The sequence below is a fragment of the Diospyros lotus genome, chromosome 4 (genome assembly GCF_014633365.1).
Source record: "Diospyros lotus cultivar Yz01 chromosome 4, ASM1463336v1, whole genome shotgun sequence".
In the NCBI taxonomy this organism is placed as follows: Eukaryota; Viridiplantae; Streptophyta; class Magnoliopsida; order Ericales; family Ebenaceae; genus Diospyros; species Diospyros lotus.
Window position 1 is genome coordinate 2,800,174 of NC_068341.1, and position 24,436 is coordinate 2,824,609.

The window sequence follows — 24,436 nt, forward strand, 5'->3', positions numbered from 1 at the left end:
CAACTCTCAAAAGAGTTTTTTTTTTTTATGTATATATAAATGTGTATTCCTTTAGAATAGTTAATATTATTAGTCTAGGAGTAAAAGAAGGTTGTCTACTTTCAGTAGAGTATATTTTAAAGGAGACCATTGGATGTGACATTCCAATTTTGCCATGATTGACAAGGCTCACATTCTCCCAACTACACCAGAATAATCCTCCCACCGACCTAGACAATAATATAATTTAATTGTGTTGAACCAGAAAGTAATTAATCATTCTGTAATGACGCCTATGGATCTGTTTTTGTACATTCAGACTGTCAAATGATGCATTATTTAAAGCACAAAATAGGAAGTGTTGATTCCTTTCCTGCACTGTTTTGGATCCATTGCTCTATTCTGCAACTTTTGGAACTTTGCTCTCCCATGTCAGTTTTTGGCAGTTGGGAGCTCCGTAAATAGCGTTCCACTGTTCATTACTTTACCAAAATTACACTCTTTATCATAAACAGTGCCATACGTGCATTTATAGACGTACATAAACAATGTATTGTTGACTCTAGACTTTGTGCCAGTGGCGTACAATTCATCACGTGTCAGCTTCTCAACCACTAATGCCATGAAGCTTGTGAAGCTCTTCTGTGCTTCTACACGTCCCTGCTGTCAGGACAGGTAGCAGTTAGCCGCCTTCTCTCTCCCCCCCCCCCCCTCTCTCTCTCTCTCTCTCTCTTTCTTTCTCTGATGTTCTTGTAGTTACTGCTGATTTTGGGCTGTACTTGGTTTTTCTAGTGTTTCATAACTGTGGGGTTTGCAGTGGAGGAATAAGTAGGCTGATTATGAAATTGAGGGCGGATTCTGTGGATTTAATGGGCAAAAGGTACGTTTGTCTCTCTAACCATGCTTTATCTTTAATGGGTACGTCTTTGTATGAAAAATTCTGGTGTTTTTCCTTCCGATTTCACTCTGGTTGGCTCCAAAGAAAATGTGGGACAGAAAAGAAAGCAATATTTCCGTTTCTGGGGTTTTCATGGTTTGGAAGTCCAAATAACTCTACCTTCTTCTGTAGGTTAATTGAGCTGATTTATGCATGAAAAACTTGATGTGGATCGTGGGTTTCATTTTCTTTGTTCCCAATTTTCTCAGCAACCCGATGGATAGAATTTTGTGCCGCTTTATACGTACTCTTAGATATATGTTTGGTTATCAGTAGTAATGTTTCTTCGTGTTTCTCAAACTGGTATAGATATTGGCTTTTCCCTTAAGTCTTGCTCTACCATATTTGACAGGAAGCCTGCTGTTTTTGGAGCAATCTAATTTTATTGAATTATGCTCTGCTTAAATACATGAGTTTGCAACTAAAATCCAGAAATAAAGGCAACAAACTTCCTAAACTTTAGCTACCAACGTTAACAGCCAGTAGATAACAGAAAATGAGAAACAAATCTCCTAAAAACTTGGTCAAAGAGCATCTATATCAGCAATCCTACAGCTACTGATGCACACGTTCAACACTCCTCCTTGCATCAGTGGGTGAAGATTCCAAGTTTCTCTCTTAAAAACTCAAACCTGCTTCTAGAAAGAGCTTTAGTAAAGATATCTGCTAACTGGTTTTCAGTCTTGCAATACTTCAAACACACTGTACCATCCTTTTGAACATCTCTGAGAAAGAACAATTTTATACTGAAATGCTTTGTTTTTCCATGAAAAACTGGATTGTTAGAGATGGCTATGGCTGCCTGGTTGTCCACCATCACCTCTGTTTTCATCCCTTGCTCCAAGTGCAAATCAATTAGAATTCTTTTTAGCCATAAGGCCTGATTAACAGCTGCTGTGGCTGCTATAAACTCTGCTTCAGCTGTTGATTGTGCAACAATTTTTTTTTGAACACCAAGAGAATACACCTGATCCAAAGCTGAAACAGTAGCCTGTGGTACTTTTCATGTCATCTAAAGACCCTGCCCAATCACTATCCGAGTAACCTTGCAGCTTGAAACTCTGACATGTACTGAACTTGATACCATAACTTAAGGTCCCCTTGACATACCTTAGAACCCTTTTTGCTGCTTTAAAATGACTTTCACTTGCACAATTCAAGAACCTTGATAGTACACTTACAGCATACAAGATATCTGGTCTTGTTGCTGTGAGATACATTAAGCAACCAATTAAACTTCTGTAAAGAGTTTCATCTGCTTGTTCAGCTCCATCATCCTTACACAACTTCTCCTTTTGACACATTGGAGTACTCATGCTTTTACAATTTTCCATGTTGAATTTCTTTAGGATCTCTTTTGCATACTTCCTTTGACAGATGAAAATTTCATTCTTTTCCTGCTTAATCTCCATTCCAAGGAAGTAAGTCATTTCTCCCAGGTCAGTCATCTCAAAGACTTGCATCATGTCTTCTTTAAAATGCTGTACAAGTTCAGTATTGTTACCTGTAACTAGGAGATCATCAACATATAAAGAGATCACGATAAAATTAGCTTGATCACCTTTGATATACAAAGTTGACTCACTAAGACTTTTAACAAAGCCTAAGTCCAATAGATGCTCATCAATCCTGCTGTACCAAGCTCTTGGGGCCTGTTTTAAACCATACAAAGCCTTCTTCAATAGATAAACCTTGTTCTCATGTCCTTTCACAGCAAAACCTTCAGATTGATCTACATAGATTTCTTCCTCTAGAAATCCATTTAGAAATGCTGATTTCACATCAAGTTGGTAGATTGTCCATCCCTTTTGTGCTGCAATGGCTAATAACAACCTGATTGTGTCTAGCCTTGCAACAGGAGCAAATGTATCAAAAAAATCCACACCAGAAACTTGAGCATACCCTTTTACCACTAGCCTTGCTTTGTGCTTGTTAATTGAGCCATCTGCGTTTAGCTTTGTTCTAAACACCCACTTGACTCCAATCACCTTTCGGTGTTCAGGCCTTTCAACAAGTTTCCAGGTTTGATTTTTTTCAATCATGGAGAGCTCCTCCTGCATTGCAGCCCTCCATTTGTGATCCTTTTCAGCTTCCCAATACCCTGCAGGTTCAAGAATTGCAACGTTGCATCTCTGATAAATATCAGAGAGCAATCTAGTTCCTCTTATAGGAGGATCATCAACTAACTCATCCTGATTTTGTAAAGGATCAGCAATCAGTTTCTTTTCTGCATCTTTCCAGCTCCATTGCTCATTCTCCATAAAGTGCACATCCCTGCTTATCAGAATTTTCCTCGTGTGAGGTTGGAAAACTCTGTAAGCCTTGGATATTAAGCTATATCCCACAAAGATGCCAGGCTCAGCTTTCTTATCTAGCTTGTCTCTTTTAATCTGTGGCACATGAGTAAAGCACAAGCATCCAAACACTTTAAAATTTTGCAAAGAGGGCTTGTAACCATACCAGGCCTCAAAAGGAGTCTTCTCATTTACAGCTTTGGTGGGAAGTCTGTTTAGCAGAAATACTGCAGTGTTTGCAGCCTCTGCCCAATACTCCTTAGGCAGTCCTTTCTCATAGAGCATGCACCGGACCATTTCCACAATTGTTCTATTCTTCCTCTCACTCACTCCATTTTGCTGTGGAGTGTATGGTGCAGTGAGTTGATGCTCAATGCCTGCTTCATCACAAAACAAGTTAAATTGTTCTGAAGTATATTCTTTTCCATTGTCAGACCTTAGAACTTGAATCTTGCAACCACTTTGGTTCTCAATCCATTGCTTGAATTTAAAAAAAAACTCATGCAACTTCTGACTTAAACCTGAGAAAATAAATCCAACACATTCGAGTGAAGTCATCAATGAAAACTATGTAATATTTACTCCCTTTAAGTGAAGGAGTTCTCTGAGGTCCAGCCAGATCAGTGTGGATGAGTTTCAGCTTCTCAGTTGCCCTCCAAATTGACTGTGAGAAGGATAATCTTGTTTGCTTGCCCAACTGACAAACCTTGCAATTTGGCACATCAGCTTCAAGATGAGGCAATCCCTGAACCAACTGCTTCCTTTGCATAGACAAGATTGCTGTATGATGAAAATGACCTAACCTCTTGTGCCAGATCTCTGTATTGTTTACAGTTACTGGATAAGCTACTTGTTCCTCCTTCATTGGATCAAGTGAGAAACTTTTACCTCTCATTTTGATTCTAAAAACTTCCTTGTCATTGGCATCCTTGATCAAACATTGCTTATTTTCAAAGATGACTTTAAATCCCTTCTCAACTAATTGTCCCACACTTAGCAAGTTTTGATCAATATCAGGTACATACAAAACATCAGAAATTAATTTTGTACCTGTGCAACTTTCAATGGCTACAGTTCCCTTCCCTTTAACAGTAATGAGTTCACCATTTCCGGTTCTGACTTTACTGGTAGTTGACTTGCTTAGTTCCTGAAATAGCTCCTCATCATTTGTCATGTGATTAGTACAACCACTGTCCACCAACCAACTTTCTTCAGAACTGGCAGTGGAAAAACAAGTAGCTATAAACAATTGTTCCTGCTCTTGCTCTTGTTGATCTGCTACTTGTGCACCTGCCTGCTGCTGTTGAGTTTTGTTCTTGCATATCTTAGCAATATGACCTAATTGTTGGCACTTATGGCACTTCACATCAGGTCTCCTCCAACACTTAAAAGGATAATGACCTTTTTTTCCACAATGCTGGCATGGAAGATAATTTGATTTGTCTGCTCTCCCAGGTGTGATTGAATTGCAAGGCTGATCAACACTTCCTTTCTTTCCCTGCTTCTTCTTGCCCTTGGTCTGTAATTTGGCCTGTAAAGCCCCTTCAACAGCTCCTTCTTGCCTCATAAGTCTTCTCTGCTCTTGTGCCTGAAGAGCATTCAACAATTCTGCCAAAGAGATGCTGGACAAATCCTTTGAGTTCTCCAAAGCAGAAATTGTTGATTCAAAACGTTCTGGAAGAGTAACCAGAATCTTTTGAACTATTCTAGAGTCAAGAAACTCACCACCAAGTATCCTTACCTTATTTGCTATGCAAAGAAGCTTATCAGAATACTCTTTCACAGTTTCTGAGTCTTTCATTCTTTGCATCTCAAACTCTCTAATTAGGTTCAGCATTTGCATCCCTTTGATCTTCTCATTTCCCTCGTACTCTTTCTTGAGAAAATCCCAAATTGCCTTTGCTGACTTGAGAGTCATAATCCTAGTAAAGATAGTTGATGAAACTGCTGTAAAAAGGTAGGCTTTTCCCTTGGGATTTCTTCTGCTTCTTCTCTTTGTGATTTCTGATCTGTGCCATTGTTGGATTCTCTGGTAAAGGTGGCACTTCATAGTCCTCTTCCACTGTTTCCCAAAGATCATTGGCTTCCAAGTAGGCTTCCATCCTCACTGCCCACATTTGATAGTTTTCTCTGTCGAACACAGGAGGTGCTGCAGTCATAAAGGATGTCTCAGATTGCATTTTTACACTCACAAGGTCCCTCAAGATATGACGGCTCTGATACCAATTTGTTGTAAAATCTGGAGCAATCTAATTTTATTGAATTATGCTCTGCTTAAATACATGAGTTTGCAACTAAAATCCAGAAATAAAGGCAACAAACTTCCTAAACTTTAGCTACTAACGTTAACAGCCAGTAGATAACAGAAAATGAGAAACAAATATCCTAAAAACTTGGTCAAAGAGCATCTATATCAGCAATCCTACAGCTACTGATGCACACGTTCAACAGTTTTCTTCCCCGAGTAAATCTTAATAAAATATTTTTCAAGAATAATAAAAAAAATTAGTTGGAGAGAGTAGTTATATATTCAGATGTCAACTGCAGGATTCGCAGGATTCAGGTTTCTGTATTGACTTCACATTCAGATTCAGTACAAACAAGTTAGCAATGAGTTTCTTTTCCCAATTCATCAAATCGATCGTAACTTGTTCGAAAAAAATAACAGATACGGTGTTCTTTTGTATTTTTACTGCTTTTACTACTTAGATTCGAAGACCTTCCAATCTGGATCAGTGTCTTTCTATTGCCCTGATGTAAAACCTTTATCTGATAGTGTACACATCAGGTAGGTAGACGTGACCTGATCTAAACTTGGAAAACTGATAATAAAAAGAGAGATCATGTCTTTTGTTAATAAGTAGAGGTTGTGCAGTGCTTTTAGTTTCTTTGTTGGGCTCTTAGATTACTCTTTTCTTTGATCCTCAACATAGTTCCTAAATCTATTCCTAAGCATTTTCTGTCAAGGCCCATTACATCGATTGGTTGTGATTCCAGGCTTGATCTTCGGCTGTCTGGTACATATTTGTTATAAGCTCTCTCTGGGTCTATGACTTCTACTCTCAGAATCTCCTTAGTAACTCTTGATAGCATTTCAAATGGTAGACGCAGTACATTTTGTCTGTTCTTACTTCGAACTATTTAGCATTTTATCTGGGCTAATAGCCCCATGCCTTGCATTGTAAAGGCTACAAATGCGTCAATAACTTGTCTGTTATTCTCATCTACTAACAGCTCTTTCTTGTCTAATTGCATCTGTTCACAATGCCTCTAGTGCATATCTCTCCACCATAGAAGACAGTGAGGAAGATTTTTCTCCTTTTCAGACCTTTCCACGACTTATTGAAGGAACAGGTCCACCACTAATCTACTTGCATCTTTTGTGTGATAAACTAATGTCTATGGTCTAGTTGCAAATTTAGCATTTCCTGAATGTTTCTAAGATAACTCATAAGATGCAATTTCAAACTCGTTTTAGACCTTCGCATATGGAAAATGGCCTAGAAACACGCAACTGAACATGTAACTGATAAGAACGATGGTGAAAGCTTTTTGGGTTGCAGTAGCACAAAAGATATAATGGCTTATTACATTCATGGCATCAGATAGAGAACAGTCATCTCACATAGTTTTCCAGGGATATTAACCAGAAGTCTGTGTAAAGTTTAATGGAGTGGTCAATAAGGTGTTTGTGGCATGCTTTTAAGGTTGCCATAAAGTAACTGTAATTCCTAGATCCTTCAAGCATTCTCGCTCGTATGAGCAGTGAAAAGACAAACTTTTACATGGAAGTTCTACAGTTTCAATACTTACAATTATGTCAATTTGGATACTGTATGTCCAGATAGCCAGAAATTCATTGGCTTCTTTTGGACATGGTTTTCAACCACTGCAGGAAAATTGACCCATTTTTCTACAGCATTCCAGGATTGTCTATTGAAGCTATATCCTTCTTACATCAATGGACAATGACAATGTGGAACCAGTGACTGATTTAGCACTTTCTCTAGCACATTCCAATCAATGTATTCCAACGCGATTGAGTGATTCAGGTGTAGGTGTAAATGCAGCTTCAAAGATGATATTTGTGGCATCTGACGCCCTATCTGAATTAGTTTGGTCCCCGCACAATGGTTTGAGTCTCAAATGCGCTGATTGTAGCTTGACCGAGAAAAAACCTTTTCTTCTGTGGGATGTTGGACCTAGCAATGCAGTTCTTTCATCATCAGAAAGCATCAAATGTGGGACTACCAGTGACAAACCTGTAGATGAACAAAATTTATTTACATCTCAAGTGGACTTCTGTATGGAGAAGGAAGTTGGTGAAGGAGCTAGCATGGTGGGATCTCCTACTGGCATTGCCGGTATAAGTCCTATATTTGGACGAAACCAAGGATATCATACAGGTAGCAAGCTTCCATAAATGGATGTTAAGTTGCAAATTAATCAGTACTATGACATATGAGATTCAATTCTTCTTTGCATGCTTCCTTTCTCTTTCCTCTCCCTCCTGGATGAATCTCTTTGCTTAAATGTTGGGAGACTGTTTGGCAGCAGACGACATGGAGGAGCTGAAGGTAACAGGAGGAGTATCAGCTGTGCATGCTAATCAAAGAGAAGAAAGTACTAGAAATATTGATAGGGATGTCTTCTGCAGTCCAAACGATTTGCAAGTAACTAGTACGGCTGAAAGTAGAGAAAACAATGAAGGTATTTACTATTTTACCTTTGTGCATCTGTTTAGAAATTAGGTTGTGCAAGTCGGTTCGGGACTCCTTCAACTCAGAAACATTGAATAATGAAAACTTCTAACATATATTTGGTCCACATCTGTCCTGTTTTGAGGTGAATAAAATTCATTCTATATTATTTTTTAGCAAAATCAAAGATCCACAAGTCATTGTGTTCTGCTTGAAGTGGAGACAGGTTGACTCAATTGTGCCATTTTTTTGATTTTGTTGTCTATCCCTAATTCAAAATTTAGACTTCTATCTTCGCTTAGAACAGCTGAGTTCTTTGTTGCCTTCATAGATTACATCTTGCAGGTCCAGAAAATCAGATGACACCTGATTATATTCCAGTCAGAACTGAAGAAGCCAGACTGGAAATTGCACAAACCAAAACATTATTAACCAATCGTAATGAAGGCATGATTACCAATAGTAACGGTAAAGTTGGAAATATTGTGAGTGCCAGTCAGATACTGGGCATAGGGCTTGCTTTGACCTCTGAAGTTCATAGCAAGGCACTTGATATTCCAGTGGCAAAGTTAACTTCGCGAGGGAAAGGAGACAAAGATGTCACATTAGTTATTGAAGACGAGAGCAAAAGTAAAATAAGGATGGATGTTCCTGACAGTCTCCCTCCTCCTGGAAAAGTGGAGTCTACGGCTGAAAACAATTATCATCTTTTGATTGATAAAAAAGCTTGCAGACAAAGTGACAAGGGACTTCCAAGTAACGAGTTTGGTCTGTCTGAAGGTTCTCCAACGAACAGCAGAGCCCGTCTGTATAGAAGGAAGGGCAAGGAAAAGGCCTTGTCAGATAGAGCTGTTAATGAAAGAATGTCGAATGATGAGGATGATAGCCATGAGAGTGTTGAAAGTTGCAACAGTGCTGGTTTATTTTCTTCAGGGAAGAAACGCTGGAGCTTTGAAGAACAATGGATTGTGGGGAGTAAAAGAGCGAAAAAACAAATCGGAGAAAGTCCTGCTTCAACGTCCTTTGTTGGACAAGACAGTTCTTTCATGAATTGGATTTCAAACATGGTGAAGGGCTTAAACAAAACTAATCGAGATGATTCTCCCTTTCTTGCTCTTACCTTCAACCATCCCAATCACGGGCATGAGAGTTATGATCAACAAATCATGACCTACAGCAGAAACCGTCATCCTGGGAGCAGAAATATGGGCTTTCAAACCATATTTCAGTCTCTATATTGTTCAGAACCGAAGGACCTGGAAAGAAAGGCTCCAAATGGCAATTCTACAACTGGAGGGTCTAAAGAAATTCTGCTGGCAGACAAACAGTCTGGTGCCAACGTTACTCCAATAGCTTGCCATGGTGGGAATGATAACTTTTGCAAACAGCGTTTCCAATCAAATAAGAAGTTTAACCAGTCTACATCTGGAAGTGAAGCAGGTCCATCATTCAAGCTGAAGACTTCGACTGCAAATATTCCTGCTGCTCCTGAAATGTGTAAGACCAGTTCCAGTTCTGAACAGAATAAAGCTTGGAACTTGGGGTGCATTGACGTAAAAAATAAAACAAATTCATCAGCGTCCTCTCTGGGTAAACGTAAGGTTGAAAGTTCTGAGAACAACGTTCCTGACCCCCTTCCTGAAGCTAAGGTGACTGATAATTTTGGTTATGGATGTAATCCTCTTGAAAGCTTTTGGGTTACACGGTTATATCCGAGAACTTCTGGGCCTGTGTTAAATCTAGAAAATGGTGACCAGGATGCAAGTGGAGCACTTGACCGTTCTGCTGATTGTGCAAGAGTCATTCCTGACAATCATGTTGATTTTCCTATTGAACAAAAATATTCAGAGGCCAAGGAGTATTCAAATGAAGACCTAAATAATGTTGTGGGTAAAGAACCGCAATATTGTGCTCCCAATTCTGATGCTTCCTATGGCTTCAAAAGGCTCCGTGGACACAGTGCTCAGAAGTCCGTATATAAATCAAATCCCTTCCTACCTTCCCCAAAATATAAGAATTCCGAGGCAATTGCCTCTGTGTTTGCAAGGAGATTGGATGCACTCAAACATATCATACCATTGGGCATGGAAGACAATCCAACTCGGACAATGACCACTTGTTTCCATTGTGGCAAAAGTGGTCATGATTTACGTGATTGCTCAGAGGTAACAGAAGGCGAGAGGCAGACCCTTTTAAGTAATATTAGTTCATATAATGGAGCAGAAGAATCTCCATGTTTTTGCATTAGATGCTTTCAGCTTGATCATTGGGCTATTTCATGTCCCATGGCATCCACAAGCATGCAACATCCATCAGGAAATGATACTGCTTTGGGTAATCATCTCAGTGCCAGTAAAATGCGGATCAGGATGGGCAATGAAAGAGACCCCAGAATGCTGGAAAATAAACAGTTACATTTTCAAGCTGCTGAAGATTATACAAATTGCGATGGTGAAAATTCTCAAGTGGATATCAATAAGCATGTGGCTTCAATTTCTTGGGATAGTACGATAAAAGGAAAGCAGATCAGTCCTTTGAGCGAATTGGCCGATAGGAAATCTTCTGATGCACCGGAAGGAATGTTTGATGCTATAAGGAAGCTCCGTCTGTCTCGTATGGATATTCTCAAGTGAGTAAATTTAAAAAGAAACTGGCTAAGATCATTGTTTTTATGATAGACTTGATTGGGCTAATTTTTGCATGAGGCGTTTGGTGTGTCTAAACCAAATATCAAAATCTGTTGACATAACTATTCCTTGAATAGGGCGTGTTACTGATCTACTAGAACTATTTAATGCATACAAGACTAAGAGGTCTTCAAACTCCCTAGTGTTTTACGCACAAAATTGCACGATTTGACAGGCCATTTTCTATTCACAGAGATGGCTTGGGAGCAGTGTGATACACTTACTCAATGCAATAATTGGCGTTTGCTAACTTTCCTCTTCATTTTCCCTGCTGGAATCAGGAATATGCTCTTTTTGGTTGAATGGACACCAAATTACACGAGTTATCCTGCCTGCTGCCTTGGAACTTGTCGAGAACTTCTGTTCATGAGTTAATTGCATGAAATGAACCATACTGTTCTCGATATACTAATCATTCTGGATTTATCATATGAGACCATTCCTACTACTACTGGAAAAGCTTGGCTTTTGAAGACTTAATTTTAAGAGTGCAGTTCTTTTGCTCAATTGTATGTTTCTGTTATACTTATTCCTTAGGTGGATGAATTCCTGTGGTTCATTGTTGCATCTCAATGGGTTCTTCCTACGTGTGCGTCTTGGAAAGTGGGAAAAAGGAATAGGAGGAACAGGCTACTATGTGGCTCGCATAGCTGGTATGGCTAAAGGTTCCCCAATCCAACTTCTGCACTTCTTATCCTTATATGAACAAAAATAGTATAATGAATGAGTAATCACTTTTGTGGTGTTTCATTGATGCAATTCTCCCTTACTTTTATTAACATTTTCTTACTGAAATTTGGCAGGCGAACAAGGAGATAAACCACCAAAAATTGACAGAAAACCTCTCGCTGTAATTATTGGAGGTACAAGATGCTTGGTTGAAAGTCAGTACATCTCTAATCAAGATTTCCTTGAGGTCAGTTTTCAGGGAAACTTCCTCCTCAAACAGTTCTATAATCAGCCTAATTAATTTCAGATCAACCTGGTAGTTGGTGTGATCAGGAATGTGAATTGCCGATGCTCAACTCTTGTCACCTCCCTAATACTATATAACCTCATCTTAATGATGCATTGTTGGCATTTATAAACTCGTCTTTGTCATTTCTTATTGCTTAACAATAAATTTTGGACCATTGGCCTTAATTAGACACTACCAATGTATTCACCTGTGTTCATTTTGTTATTAGATGCCTGATGTTTTAGGTCTCAGGAATATATGCTCATGTTAACCTTCCACCTATGTCAGGAAATATAAGTTGAGATTCTTTTCTCACCTGTTGCTGTGGAAAACGTAATCAGGTCGTCGATAGATTCTTGAGAATCTGTCTTCATTAGTCTGTTGATAAAAACCTTTTGAATAAAGCATCAGTGATCCAATTTTCCCTTCCAAGTTCCAGCTCTTTTCAATTCTTCAGTAGAAGCAGTGTGAGAAGTTCATGACGTGGGTTACTAGCATCTTGCTGTTACGAACCCTCGACCATTTCATCTTTAACATCCTTTTTAGCTTTCTGTTCACAGGAAGAGCTTACGGCATGGTTGTGTACAGCCACGACCAGTGGAGGAAAGATCCCATCTGAAGACCATTTCAAATTGAAATTAGAAGAAAGGAAAAGGTTTGGATTTTAGGGATTTGAGTAAGAACCAAGGGGTTTTGATTTCCATCTTGTATAGATGCAAATTAAGAAGCTTATAGGGATGATCTCACCTCCCATCTTTGAGTAACTCTCCACAGAATTTTATTGTGATCAAAACATCTGTTTATTGCCACAGTTCAAAATCATTTTCAGTAATTGGTAAGAAAGAATGATTGAGCTTGAGTCCTTGTTCTTTTTCCTTACCTTTTCTTTAAGAATTTTGTTCACTTGATGTGCCAAAAGGAAAGAATTGGTGCTCTTTTCTTTCTAGCCAGACAATTATATGCTCCAATCTTATGCTAGATCCTCCGCATTCCAAATAGTTTGGACAATAAGTATATAATTAAAAAAACAAGTGTCGGTTATAATGATGAAGTTATTAATATTATGAAAATAATAACCAAACAATAACTTTTTTTTCGATTTTTATAAAAGAAAAGAAATATATCATACTACTGAAGACTCTTTATTCCATCAAAAGACAAAACAAAGAACATAAAAAAATTTATTCAAATACATCATGATATCCATATGTGTGAGAAGTGGAATTCAGGACTATATTACTTTTGAAAATATGGTTGATGATTATGTAAGAAATGATTAAAATATTACAAGTGGTTCTTATAATATTAATGGGGCTTGCCTTTATTGATTTGAAGCTTGATCTAGCTCCACTACACTTGTGCAAATCAAGTCTTCCTCTGTTGAAAGGAAAAGAGGAGAACGAGATAGAATAATATCATTGAAATTTTTCTTCAGATTTTATCAATCTTTTATATATATGTAAAGGTAAAATTGAACAAAATTTTGGTTAAATTAAAAATTAAACCGTTAAAGTCAGATCAAATCGTTAAGCTACTGTGAATATTTTTTTAATATAAAATTTTAAAAAATATACATGTACATTTATATATATATCATCTATATAAAAATTTTCATTAAAAAAATCAAAACAAGATTCAACTAGAAAATAAAATTATTTATTTTTAATCAATTTTCAATCTTGGACCTCTTCGAGATCAGATTAAACTAAAAACATACTGAAATTAAAATGTGAACAGATCACTTGTTCTTATTTGGGGCAATATTCAATTTAAATTCAAGGTGAATAGAAATAATATTTATTGGAGATTAAAAAAATAATTTTAAATTCATAAACCAAGGCACCAAATTAATATATTTATTCAGTATTAAAATTCTACACAATGTGAATTCGCTGGTTACAATATAATAAAAAATAAAATAGAATAAATTGCGTTCCGATCTGAAGCATTCGGCAATCGGAAGATCAACTTCGTTTCCAATTCCTCGAAGCCAACAATCGGTTGAAGTTCAGATCCAACTTTGCCCTCCTTCTGCCGTCTCTTCTTTCTTTCTTCCACGCCGACAGTATGCAGAAAGGTTAGAGTATCTCTCTCTCTCTCTCTCTCTCTCTCTCTCTCTCTCTCTGTGTATAAGTAATGAGGTATACTCTATATGACTTGTATGTATAGATGGCTACTTCAAGCTTGTATTGGCGAACTTCGTTCCCGTAATCTCGATCGGAGTCATATTCGCCGCCGCCGCCGCCGCCGCCGCTCACCACCGCCGGCGAAAGCCCAAGGAAATGTCGAAAGGTCAAACCGTAGTTCCTCTGCTGGATAGGAGCGAGTCCGGCCGGGTTGGAAGACTCGAAAGATTCTCCGACTACGTTGGTGAGTGTTGCATCGAGCATTAGAATCTGTTGAAACCTATTTTGTTTTTCTTCTTCGAGGAGTTTTTCTAGATTTTCTCTGTTTCTTTAGCTAGGCAGATGGGATTTGGAGATTTGAGTGAAAGTCCGCATCTGAGCAAGCTGGCTTATGAGCATCTGAAGAGATCAAAAGGCTGTGAGAGCAATATCTTTGAGTATTTGGCTAATGAAGCCAATGCTGGGGAGCTCTATGTGAAATTGGTGGAGGAGTTTGACAAATGCATTCTCTCCTACTTCGCTTTTCACTGGAGCCATGCTTCTCTCATGATCAGCCAGGTAGGTACAGTCAACAATATTTTCATAAAATTTCCGGACGAAAATTTATGTAAAATGACTGCGTTTCTGCAATTGTGATCACATTTTATGGAATTTCTTTTTCAATTTGTAGCATTTGTTACTGTAATGAAGATGATTTTAACACAACTTTTTGTGCAAAAATGATAACCGTAATTTTATTTTATTTTATTTTGTGTGTTTATTTATTTTTGGCTCTTGCTTTTAATATTTATGTCTGAACTGCCATTTTATAATACCATCTATCTTAAATTTTTTTCTAAAAAGTATAAATTATATGATATTTAAAATTTTGTTTCAGTCAGATAAAACTATCTCGTCTGACTGATGCACGTAGCATCTCCCCGGCCGTTTTTCTCCTCCTTTCTCCTCTACCGGCGTGGGTTCCTCACCGACAGACAGCTGAACCAGATCTCAGATCTGATTGGGGGAACGAAAATCTATGTTCGCCAAATGAAGAAGAAGAAGAAGAAGAAGGGCCGACAGCACACGCTCCGGCCAAAGAAGTAGGGTTGGGGGTTTTGGCTGACGGGCAGACGAAAGAAGAGCTTTGTGCTAATTAATTAGTTTTAATTGAGTACCAAATATCGTTTTTATTTCTGTCTTCAACATTATAAAAGTTCAAATGAAAAACTATACCTTTGTTTTTGGCCTTTAGCATTTGCTTTTCTTTGTTGCTGATCGTTTTAGTATTTTATTGTCCTCAAACCTTTCATCAGTGGATAATTATCATGGATTGTCTATCGCCTAGAATTTCTGAAGATTTCCTCCATGTGGTGCTGAATATTTTCTCTCTTTAAAAAATATTTTTGGATTTGCAGATCCTGAGCGTTGATTCTGATCAGAAAAAGCTGAAGGATTTTGTGATCGCGGCTACAAGGTACCATACTATTTTAATTTGTTGTTGCACGGTCTTTGTCAGTCGTGCTATTGATGAAGCGTTGCTAAAACTACATCATCCGGGGCAAGTGGCCACCAGCTGGCTTATCCAACCAAAAACGGTATCTAATTTGTCAACTTTAGAAATATATACTTTTTTAAGACGACATGATCAGAACAGGGCGAATAAAGGCGAATTTGAAATTGATATAATTCTATTTTTAAGACGCGTTTGATTTCAAATGTTCTTGTCATTGTTAATTTATTATTTTGTTGTGTGCCCATGATAATTTTGGTAATGCAATCGACCCACTTTTAAGTGTTTGGAGTGACACTCTACCCAAATATTCCGGTACAAAAGGTGAAATCCCTCATTTTAAGGATCTCTCACACAATGTTTCACGCACATTGGAGAGGTTAATCACGGTACACGGCAACGCACCAGGTAGGAGACACAGTGCATAGTGCCCACAAGAAGCCACCCCCATAGGAGGATGAAACTGACACACTACGGCTACCATGACTCGAATCTACATTCTTGGGTGTAATCTACTATCTGAGAACCAACCGTACTATACCTGTGGGGGCTAAATATTCCCTTACTCATTTCTTTCTTCGGTGGTAAAACACACCTCAACCCAAACATCCAAAGTATCCTTCCATACTTTTGCAACCCATTACCAAGAAACAGTCATTATTGATCACCATTATTGCCATAGCTTCTTCCTTCAATGGCCATATTCGATTGTGATGCAGAGGAAGGAGAAAATGGATTAGGAGGAAGGGGTTTTGCAGAGTATGAGAGATTGACAGACAACGAGGTTGGGTGGGCGGTGTGACAAGATAAGAAACAACGAGACAGGGGAGATGGCCAGAGACAAGTATAGAGGATGGAAGAGAAGGTATGGCAGCAATGAGAATGGAGTTGTGGCCCTTGTGGGAGAGATGGTGGATGATGACGAGGTATGGGAAGTGGCTGGCGACAAGGGTTTCTTGGAGATGGATGAATAATTTGGGCATCTGGATTAGTGGGTATTTTTGGTCATCAAAGTAAGGAAGGAGTAGGGAGTAAGGGGGTGTTTGGGTGAAGTGCCACTCCAAATATTAACTTGGAGTGTCTGCATAATATTACTTTAATAACTTTCACATGTTTTTTATTTTTGTTTTTTCACATGTGACAATTCCTTGAGTTTGGAGTGTGTTGAATCTTCACTCATTCCCATAGATGATATTTGTTTATTTTTTTTGTTGATGCTCATATTTTTAGTAAGACTTTTAATAACTCTAGTATTATTTAAAAGTTTCACATCATTTTTTTGGGGGGGGTTTGTCTCTTCTTTTGCTAAAATTTCTTTTATTTCAACCACTCTCTTAGTAAAAACTTCTATTATAAATCATTTTAATTATGTGTCACCCATTTCACTTTTAGTAATTTCTTTATTATGAATTTTGACTTAAAAAAAGGGAAAAGGAGTGAAAAAAAAGAAGGAAAAGAAGCAACAGGTCATGTTTGATAGGGACTTTAATATATTTAGTGGACAGCCAGACAGTGCCGCTAAAGCTGTGGCCCAAGTCCAACCCGGCAACCTCACCTCATCCTCATATTCTTGGATATATCCGGCTCTATCCAATGGGTTCCACTTGATAGATGTTGAGAGCAATCTTCAGCTATTTTGATAAAAAAAAATGAAAAAGATAAATAGATATGTAACGAAGTTTTTTTTCTTTTTTTTTTTTTCTATAAGGATTTCTTACGGTAGTTAAAGGCTCACTCAGGCTTGCATCATCTTTTTGCAAAATATTATTTTACAAAAAGTATTGAAATAGAAGTTGACTAGAAGAGGTTATGACAGAATGGGTGGCAATTGTTTGAAAAATTAGCTTTTTGCTATTCTTTTTTTTGTAGTAGACGAATTTAAAAAATGATAATAATACTTCTAGAATAAGGCAAATATTAGATCTTATGAAGGCACTTAAATAAGAATATGAGTTGTTTAAAGTGTAAGAATATATCTTATCTCTTTTATAACAAATAAAAAATAAAAAATTATCATTTCTTTGTTCTTTTTGCTTTCTGTGTCTTTTTGGTTAGAAAAACTTTCTCTTTTTTTTTTTTCCCCCCAAATGGACCCTATTTTTTCCCAGTAAAAGTAAATACCCATGTTACCATTGTTTAGAATTTATTTTTCCCATTAATTAACAAATAAATTTTCGTTTTAGTTTCTATGTAAATAATGTGGCTATTTTCATTTTAAATAAAATCACCTACTAATTATTTGGCTCAATTTTGAAATTACCTTAATATTTTGATAGAGCTTTCTATATAAAACATTTTAAACAATAGAATTTTAAATAAATAAATCCCAACACGATATGCATTTATGTAATCATGATAAATAGTGACAAATAAGTTGTATGTGATAAGGATAAATACTATTTGTACAGAAATAGTTTTACAGATGGATTTACAGAATGATATTCTCACGATAAATTAAGGATTTATCACAATAAATTCACGATATTCTCTTCTCTCCTCTCCTCTCTCTCTTTCTCCCCTTTCCCCTTCAGCACTACCTCTCACAGCTTTCATCTCGCCGCTGCCTCTGTGTCATGACTCTAGGAATTACCCAAGGATATATTAGTAAATATAATAGTAGGAGTTGGCATACAATATACAATAATTGTAATTTCTTTTCTTTCTTTCTGTTATAGTGTTTTGTCCTATTCTATAGGCAATTAGACTAGTTGTTATATTGCACATGGGAGTATGTGGGAGACTGTTAGGCTATATATAAGCCTCAGCTGAGGTTGGATGGATTTTTATGCTGATTTTGATATTGAATTTTCAATTCTCTTCTAAGATTTCTCTCTAATCTCTCTCTTGTTCTTCTGTCATTCTCCCTCCATTCTCTCTAATTTCTCCCCCATTCTTCTTCACTCTCCCCTCTATACATTCTGTTCTTGACCTTAAATGAATCGGATCCTTCCGATTTCCATTCTAGTTCTAGGCTAAACCCTAGGACCATGACACTCTGCCTCTTTGCTTGCCGCCGCTTGTCGGCGTCCGCGGGCAGCGAGGGCGAGGCAGGCTGCGGCGGGTGGCGCTGAAGGGGGAGGAGAGGAGAGGAGGGGGGAGAGAGAGGATAGAATAAAATAGTCATTGAGATAAGAGAGGGGGACAAAATTATCTATTCAATTTACCTGTAAACCCACAGCCCTTATGTACAAATAGCATGATGCATGTGATAAACACCAGCATGGTACAAGTAGTTCAAGAAATTTGATGTATTAATTGTGATGTCAGATGGTGCTTTCTACAGTTTTCTACTATGTTGAATGAATTTCTTGTCCGTATATCATAATTGCACACCAATAATGCAAGCATGGGCCATCTTTTTACCTGTCAATGTGTCATAAGAAAAGATAAATTAATTGCAGAAATAATAATTTAAGGCTGGTTGGATTATGGTTTCAAAAAGTGTTGATTCTAAGTTTCTAACATTAAGTAAATTTAAACGAATGTGTTTAATGAACTCATTTTATAATTTTCTTCAGAGTATGTTAAATATTTTAAAGTTTCCTAAATTTTAATTTCAGAAATAGTAAAAATAAAAAAAAATACAAGGCTCCTAATTTTCTTTTTCATCAAAAACCCTAATTGAAAACTTACCCTTATGTTTGCTTGGAACTGATTTTCTTTTGGTTTTGTTTTGTTTGTTTGGTTAATCGATTTTATTTTTTATTGTTTGCCTCTTGGATGATCATATTCACTCGATTTGCAGGAAGATGAGGTTTGACAGGGTGAGCAAGGACCTAAAAGTCACAAGGATGTTCTCCACACTTCTGGAGGAGATGAAAGCAATTGGAGGCGTTGGATCAAATGGTGATTCAAAATCAACGGACGTGATGATGCCAGTGGCCCACAGCCAGAGGAGTCCGGTGCTGCTGCTGATGGGTGGTGGAATGGGAGCTGGCAAGAGCACTGTCCTCAAGGACATTCTCAAACAGTAAAATCACAACCCCTTTCTTTTTAAATAAACATCTGCAAAAACGTATTTGTTAGAGAGTTTTTATATACAATCTGTACAGAAGGATAATGTTTTTTGGTCGGTCTTGTTGGAAGTGAGTTAATGTAGGGATAAAATGGACTTTTTGCCTATTCTTCCCACCAATTCAGTTTAACAAATAGGACCAAATAGAAAATGTGTGTCGGGCAACAATATGTTGCATGGGGTGGGTGTGTCTCCTGGTCCCCCAGGTGGGTGTGTCAGGGGTCCCCCCACCATGGGCGTATGCCCCCTCTCAATTTATCTATGTCGGACAACATAACATTTTCAATGTCAATATAGAATCATATGGTAGTAGTATTTTCTATAATATAGATCATTTTAATAATTTTTTCCTGAATTTAATGCAAAATATTTAAACTAGGACCTTAAATGCAACGAGACAATTAGGAAGAAAAAAATAAATAAATAAAACAGCTAGGTAACTATATATCCATGTTTCTATATTCAGGGAAATAACTAAATTGGGATGCCCTCTCTTGTGGGGCTCTCGCAGCTCGGTCCCATGATTTTCGGCAGGGAAATAACTAAATTGATGCTTAAATTTGTACTAGGTTTTCAGGTCTTTTGCATTGTTTTGGAAATGGTTGTGGAAGTAACAACTCTTTAATTTAAAAAATAATAATAATTTTATTCGTTTATGATGATTATATATTTAGGATATTTTATATAGAATCATGTCTTGGAGACTACCATTTTTTATAAAATGCTAGGAGATAGCTCTTAACCAAATAAAAATCACAAAAATTCTCAGTTAAAAACATAATATAATATAGCCTAACTGACAATCTAACCATTACAAAAAATCACCAAAAATTCTCAAGTGAAAAAAAAAATTGCCAGTGCATTGTCATTCTTGTACAATGTTCTTGTACTATATTCCATAAGGATAACATCACTTCCATTACATCTGAAAGATAATGTGATTGATTATTCACCTTTCTCTTAAACTAAAGAATCTACGATGATGTCTCTTGATTACTAAAACAGCATTGTATGTATAAATTTCATAAATTTTATATTTTTCTTAAATTGTTTTTTTCGCTCCCTTTCAGGCCATTTTGGGTAGAGGCAGCAGCCAATGCAGTGGTGGTGGAGGCAGATGCATTTAAAGAATCAGATGTCATTTACAGAGCCCTTAGCTCTAAGGGTCGCCATGAGGACATGCTTCAAACTGCTGAACTGGTTGGTATTTCCCTCCTTCTACCTTTTCATTTCATGAAACTTATGTAGAACTGGATGTATTTTAAAATAAAATGATAAAGTCTAATCGTTATCTCATTTGAATTAAAATTCTGTGAATTTTTTTTATTTGTATAATATTGCTCTTTTACAATTAAAAACAATACTGTGCAGTATTTATGCATACACAAAAAAGAAATGCAGAAAGTAAATACAAATGGCAGAATCTAATTAATCATGGTTTTGCATTAGATTACATGGACTCGCTCAAATGAGTGGGCACACAAAACAAAAAGGTGTCTTCTTTCATCTTGAAAAATCACTTGTTTCTGAATTACGTGTGCCCAAATTTGATTATTCCTAGAATGACTGACGCGCAAGATGTAACCAATCTATGAATTCTTGCGTTGAATGATTAATTTCACTCACCAGTTATAAATATATAAATATAAGTGAAAAGGCTCCCAAAAAGTATTGAGTGATAAAAGGAACAATACAGTACTTTTTCCCACAAGGATGAGTCCTTAATCAAATTACAGTTATAAGGAACAATACAATACCCTTCAATCTATTGAACTCTCTCTCGCTTTAATCTCTTATGGTTCTATGTTGTGGATGTTCACAATCAATATGCTTACAATCTGTATACATAACAAAATATGATTGATGACAATTATATTGAATGATACTATGCTGTTGTGGATGTTTGTCTGCATTGGAACCTAATGCCTCACACTGCCTTCTGAATTTCCATTTGGACTCTCCCTGTGACTGAACTCCTCTCCTCCTCAATAAGTTGCCTTAATATGATCTCAAAATCCTTGTACATTACTTGTTGGCCAATGCTTGATCTAATAATCATCAGCTCTCGTTGATTAAAATGTCAGTGATCTATTATCTTAAACCATATAAAATTCTTTGTAGAACTTATTCAGCTGCTAAGAGAGTTTCTTACTCCTCTGGGACGACTCTTTTTACCTCCAGCCTAAATATGGTGTTTACCTTTTTTGTTTTTTTCTCACCTTTGCTACTCAATGGAAGAACTGTCAAACTGAATTTGCCAACTAAATCCTAACATGTCTTCAAATGATTTTACCAAAATTCATTTTCCTAGGACTTCTAGTGATACTAACATTTTCTTTATCAAAAACAAATAAATAAATAAGAAAATAATATGGATATATCATGAAAATTAATTGCTGAGACATGCAGGTGCACCAATCATCAACAAATGCAGCATCATCACTTCTGGTGACAGCACTTAACGAAGGGCGGGACGTGATAATGGATGGCACGCTTTCATGGGAGCCATTCGTGGAGCAGACAATAGCCATGGCAAAGAATGTCCACAAACATCGCTACCGCATGGGAATTGGCTACAAGATTGCAGAAGATGGCACCACCATTGAAAATTACTGGGAGAAGGTGGAAGAAGAAGAAGAAGAGAAGGTGGCCAAGAGAAGGAACTAGGAGATCAAGGCCATTCCAGGATCAAACCATATAGAATAGAGTTGGTTGGAGTTATTTGTGATGCTTATTTGGCTGTTGTTAGAGGCATAAGGTATGATTCATCTTTTTATGTTTATTTTACTTATTATTTTGCTAAAAAGGCAAACCTCAGTACCAATGGTAAAAAACTGGAAGACCATGGCTTCAAGTTATGGAAATAGCCTCTTTTGCAGAAAAAGCAAGGGAAAAACTGCATATAAATATAACCTTCCCACCATTGCAAAGCGAAAAGTCTTGTACATTAGAAACGATAATATAGGAATTCTATCGTGGAGATGATCGTAGCAAGTATATTGGAATTCCTTGGGTTAATTCAGCCATAATATGACCCCAGCTGGGTTGGGGTTGAGAGGGAATTATGTTTGGAGACGGTCATAGTAGACTCAACCTGTGCTAAAAGACTAGAAAAGAAAGGGGCATTCCAAAATGTGGAACTTTAATATTAACATAAGCCTATATAGCTTACAATAGAGTCATGTGGGGTTTGATTATATCAGAACCATGTAGGTTTCTCTTCACTTTGTATGCTATTGTTGTCATTCTGACACAAGTTGTGTTGGCAAACAGGAGAGCCATAGACACAGGAAGGGCAGTGAGGGTGAAATCACAGCTGAAATCCCACAAGAAATTTGCAAGTGCATTTCCCAGATATTGCCAGCTTGTTGATAACGCAAAGCTCTATTGCACCAACGCTGTGGGAGGTCCACCCAGGGTAAGTAATGCCCATATCTCTTCATTTCCTTCCATCCCATGCTTCAATTCTCTTACCAATTTTTTCTGTGCAAAAGTTATAAATATCTTAGGCTTCAATTTGTTGTCAATTTTAAGGGCGGGTCTAAATCCCTTTTTGTTTTTGGTGATGTTTGACCTTACCTTTAGAATTTGGAATTTAAAATTTCAAGTTGATCCATTTTTATTGAAAGTACTTGGATTTGACCCCAAAAAAATAAAAAAAAAATTAAAGTGACACCTATATATGTATCATTTCAAATTATAAATCTTGAAATGTTAAACATTATTTGATATTCTTTTATTCTAGCATAACCTATGGAAACATTATTGATACTAGTCTAAACCCTTCCTTATTTTAATTTTTAATAAAAACCATTTGTGTTTAAAAGCATTACAAAACCAAACAAGCTCATTTGTCACTTGTTCATAATATAGTGCTTACATGAAATAACTAATTTGTGCATATGGTTCCAAAAATATTTTGAAGTTTTAAGAACAAATACGTTCAAACACTTTCTTCAAAAAATAATTTCAAATGGTTCAACAGAAATTATTATTGCTAATACCAAAACACTATGTAGAATGAAAATATAAAATTAACAAGGTTATGATGTATTGAAAATTCTTTCTTTTTTTCGGATAAGTGAAAATTCTTATTATTGCTTTACGTGTTGAGATTAACAATACAAAAAAATATGTTCAGTCCAAAATTATGGTGTTGCCAATTGGGCTGGGTCAAGATGATGCTACGAACTGTGTGCTGGCCCGACCCTTGACCCCCTAGGCCTTGTAATTTTTTTAAAGCCTATTTTTAAGTATTTATTAAATATAACATATTATATTTACATAGTTAAACTTGAAATTTCAAATATAATTTGATTATCTATTTGAAATTTCAAATGTATTTAGGTTCGCATATATTGTTAAATAAAATTTTAAAGTTAATGTTATCATATCATTTTTCCAATGTATTTATATTTACATGCATTATTAAATAAATGTATTAACGTCATCTATGACACTAATTTTAGTAGTTAATGTCATCTATAAAATTGAACCATGACACTAAATTTTAGAATTAATTTTTTTTTTTTTTAAGTTTATATTTCAAATCTTCAAATGATGTTAACTATTGAAAATTTTGGATTTTTATTTGTCTGAGCAAAACAAAAGAAAATGTTGGTCTTCAAGTTAACTAAATACGTAATTCACCTTTTAATATCATAATCATTTGCTAATTTCATAACCATCCTTTCTAATATTCAAATTTTATAACTTTTTTAGCTACAGGCCTTGGGCTAGCATCTGTAGGCCAGCACCACCCCAGTTAATGGGCCGGGCTGAGGCAGCCCCTACCATGACTTAACCTAATTCTGTGCAGTCTCCTCTCCTATTTAACATAACAAATCGCTCAAATCTTATTTGCATTAACTCGTCGTGACTATCGGACTCATTTACTAACTCTAGAATGCGTGGATGCAGTTGATAGCATGGAAAGATGGCCACAGCAGGCTGCTGGTTGATCCTGACGAAATCGGTTGCTTGACTCTGGTAAGCAATCTGAACGACGATGCAGACTCCATCTACGAGCTCTACCCGAACCAGCCTGGCTACATCTACCAGCCCGGTTCAATCTGGAACGACATTGTTTTGTTGCCTTCCAGATCAACCATTCAACAAGAGCTCAAGAGCGTTGTTCAAAGAAATGAGAAATCCGATTCGCCAAAAGAAGTTCATGTTTGAATTTGTGAATCCTCTCCGCGGAGTTAAAAGTTCAAAACTTCTTTTGAATTTAGGAGTTTAGAACCCC

The 24,436-nt window shown here is 36.8% G+C and overlaps 2 protein-coding genes across 10 annotated transcripts; both read left to right on the plus strand.

The window, feature by feature from the left end:
• Positions 1 to 682: 682 nt before the first annotated feature.
• On the plus strand, positions 683 to 12,414 carry LOC127799445 (uncharacterized). Of its 9 annotated transcripts, none has more exons than XM_052333478.1 (8): positions 683 to 859; positions 6,485 to 6,564; positions 7,263 to 7,616; positions 7,765 to 7,920; positions 8,256 to 10,539; positions 11,135 to 11,262; positions 11,401 to 11,513; positions 12,116 to 12,414. In XM_052333478.1, the coding sequence occupies exons 1-8, from the start codon at positions 819 to 821 to the stop codon at positions 12,221 to 12,223; spliced, it is 3,264 nt and encodes a 1,087-aa protein (XP_052189438.1). In that variant the 5' UTR covers positions 683 to 818; the 3' UTR covers positions 12,224 to 12,414. The 9 variants fall into 9 exon arrangements, with proteins under 9 accessions (XP_052189438.1, XP_052189441.1, XP_052189439.1 ...); XM_052333481.1 differs by having other exon boundaries at positions 11,135 to 11,250; XM_052333479.1 differs by having other exon boundaries at positions 7,768 to 7,920.
• Positions 12,415 to 13,464: 1,050 nt separating this feature from the next.
• On the plus strand, positions 13,465 to 24,434 carry LOC127799592 (calmodulin calcium-dependent NAD kinase-like). Its single transcript, XM_052333758.1, is given in 10 exon segments — positions 13,465 to 13,632; positions 13,725 to 13,925; positions 14,016 to 14,239; positions 15,079 to 15,137; positions 18,919 to 19,143; positions 20,259 to 20,388; positions 21,598 to 21,852; positions 21,855 to 21,946; positions 22,462 to 22,606; positions 24,109 to 24,434. Coding segments are annotated over 10 exon segments (1,602 nt in total). The 5' UTR covers positions 13,465 to 13,622; the 3' UTR covers positions 24,370 to 24,434.
• Positions 24,435 to 24,436: the final 2 nt, after the last annotated feature.

Coding starts and splice junctions, on each gene's coding strand:
- LOC127799445 (XM_052333478.1), top strand. CDS start 819: ATGAAATTGAGGGCGGATTCTGTGGATTTAATGGGCAAAAG. Junction 7,921..8,255: donor AAGTAGAGAAAACAATGAAG/GTATTTACTATT, acceptor TACATCTTGCAG/GTCCAGAAAATCAGATGACA. Junction 10,540..11,134: donor TCTCGTATGGATATTCTCAA/GTGAGTAAATTT, acceptor CTTATTCCTTAG/GTGGATGAATTCCTGTGGTT.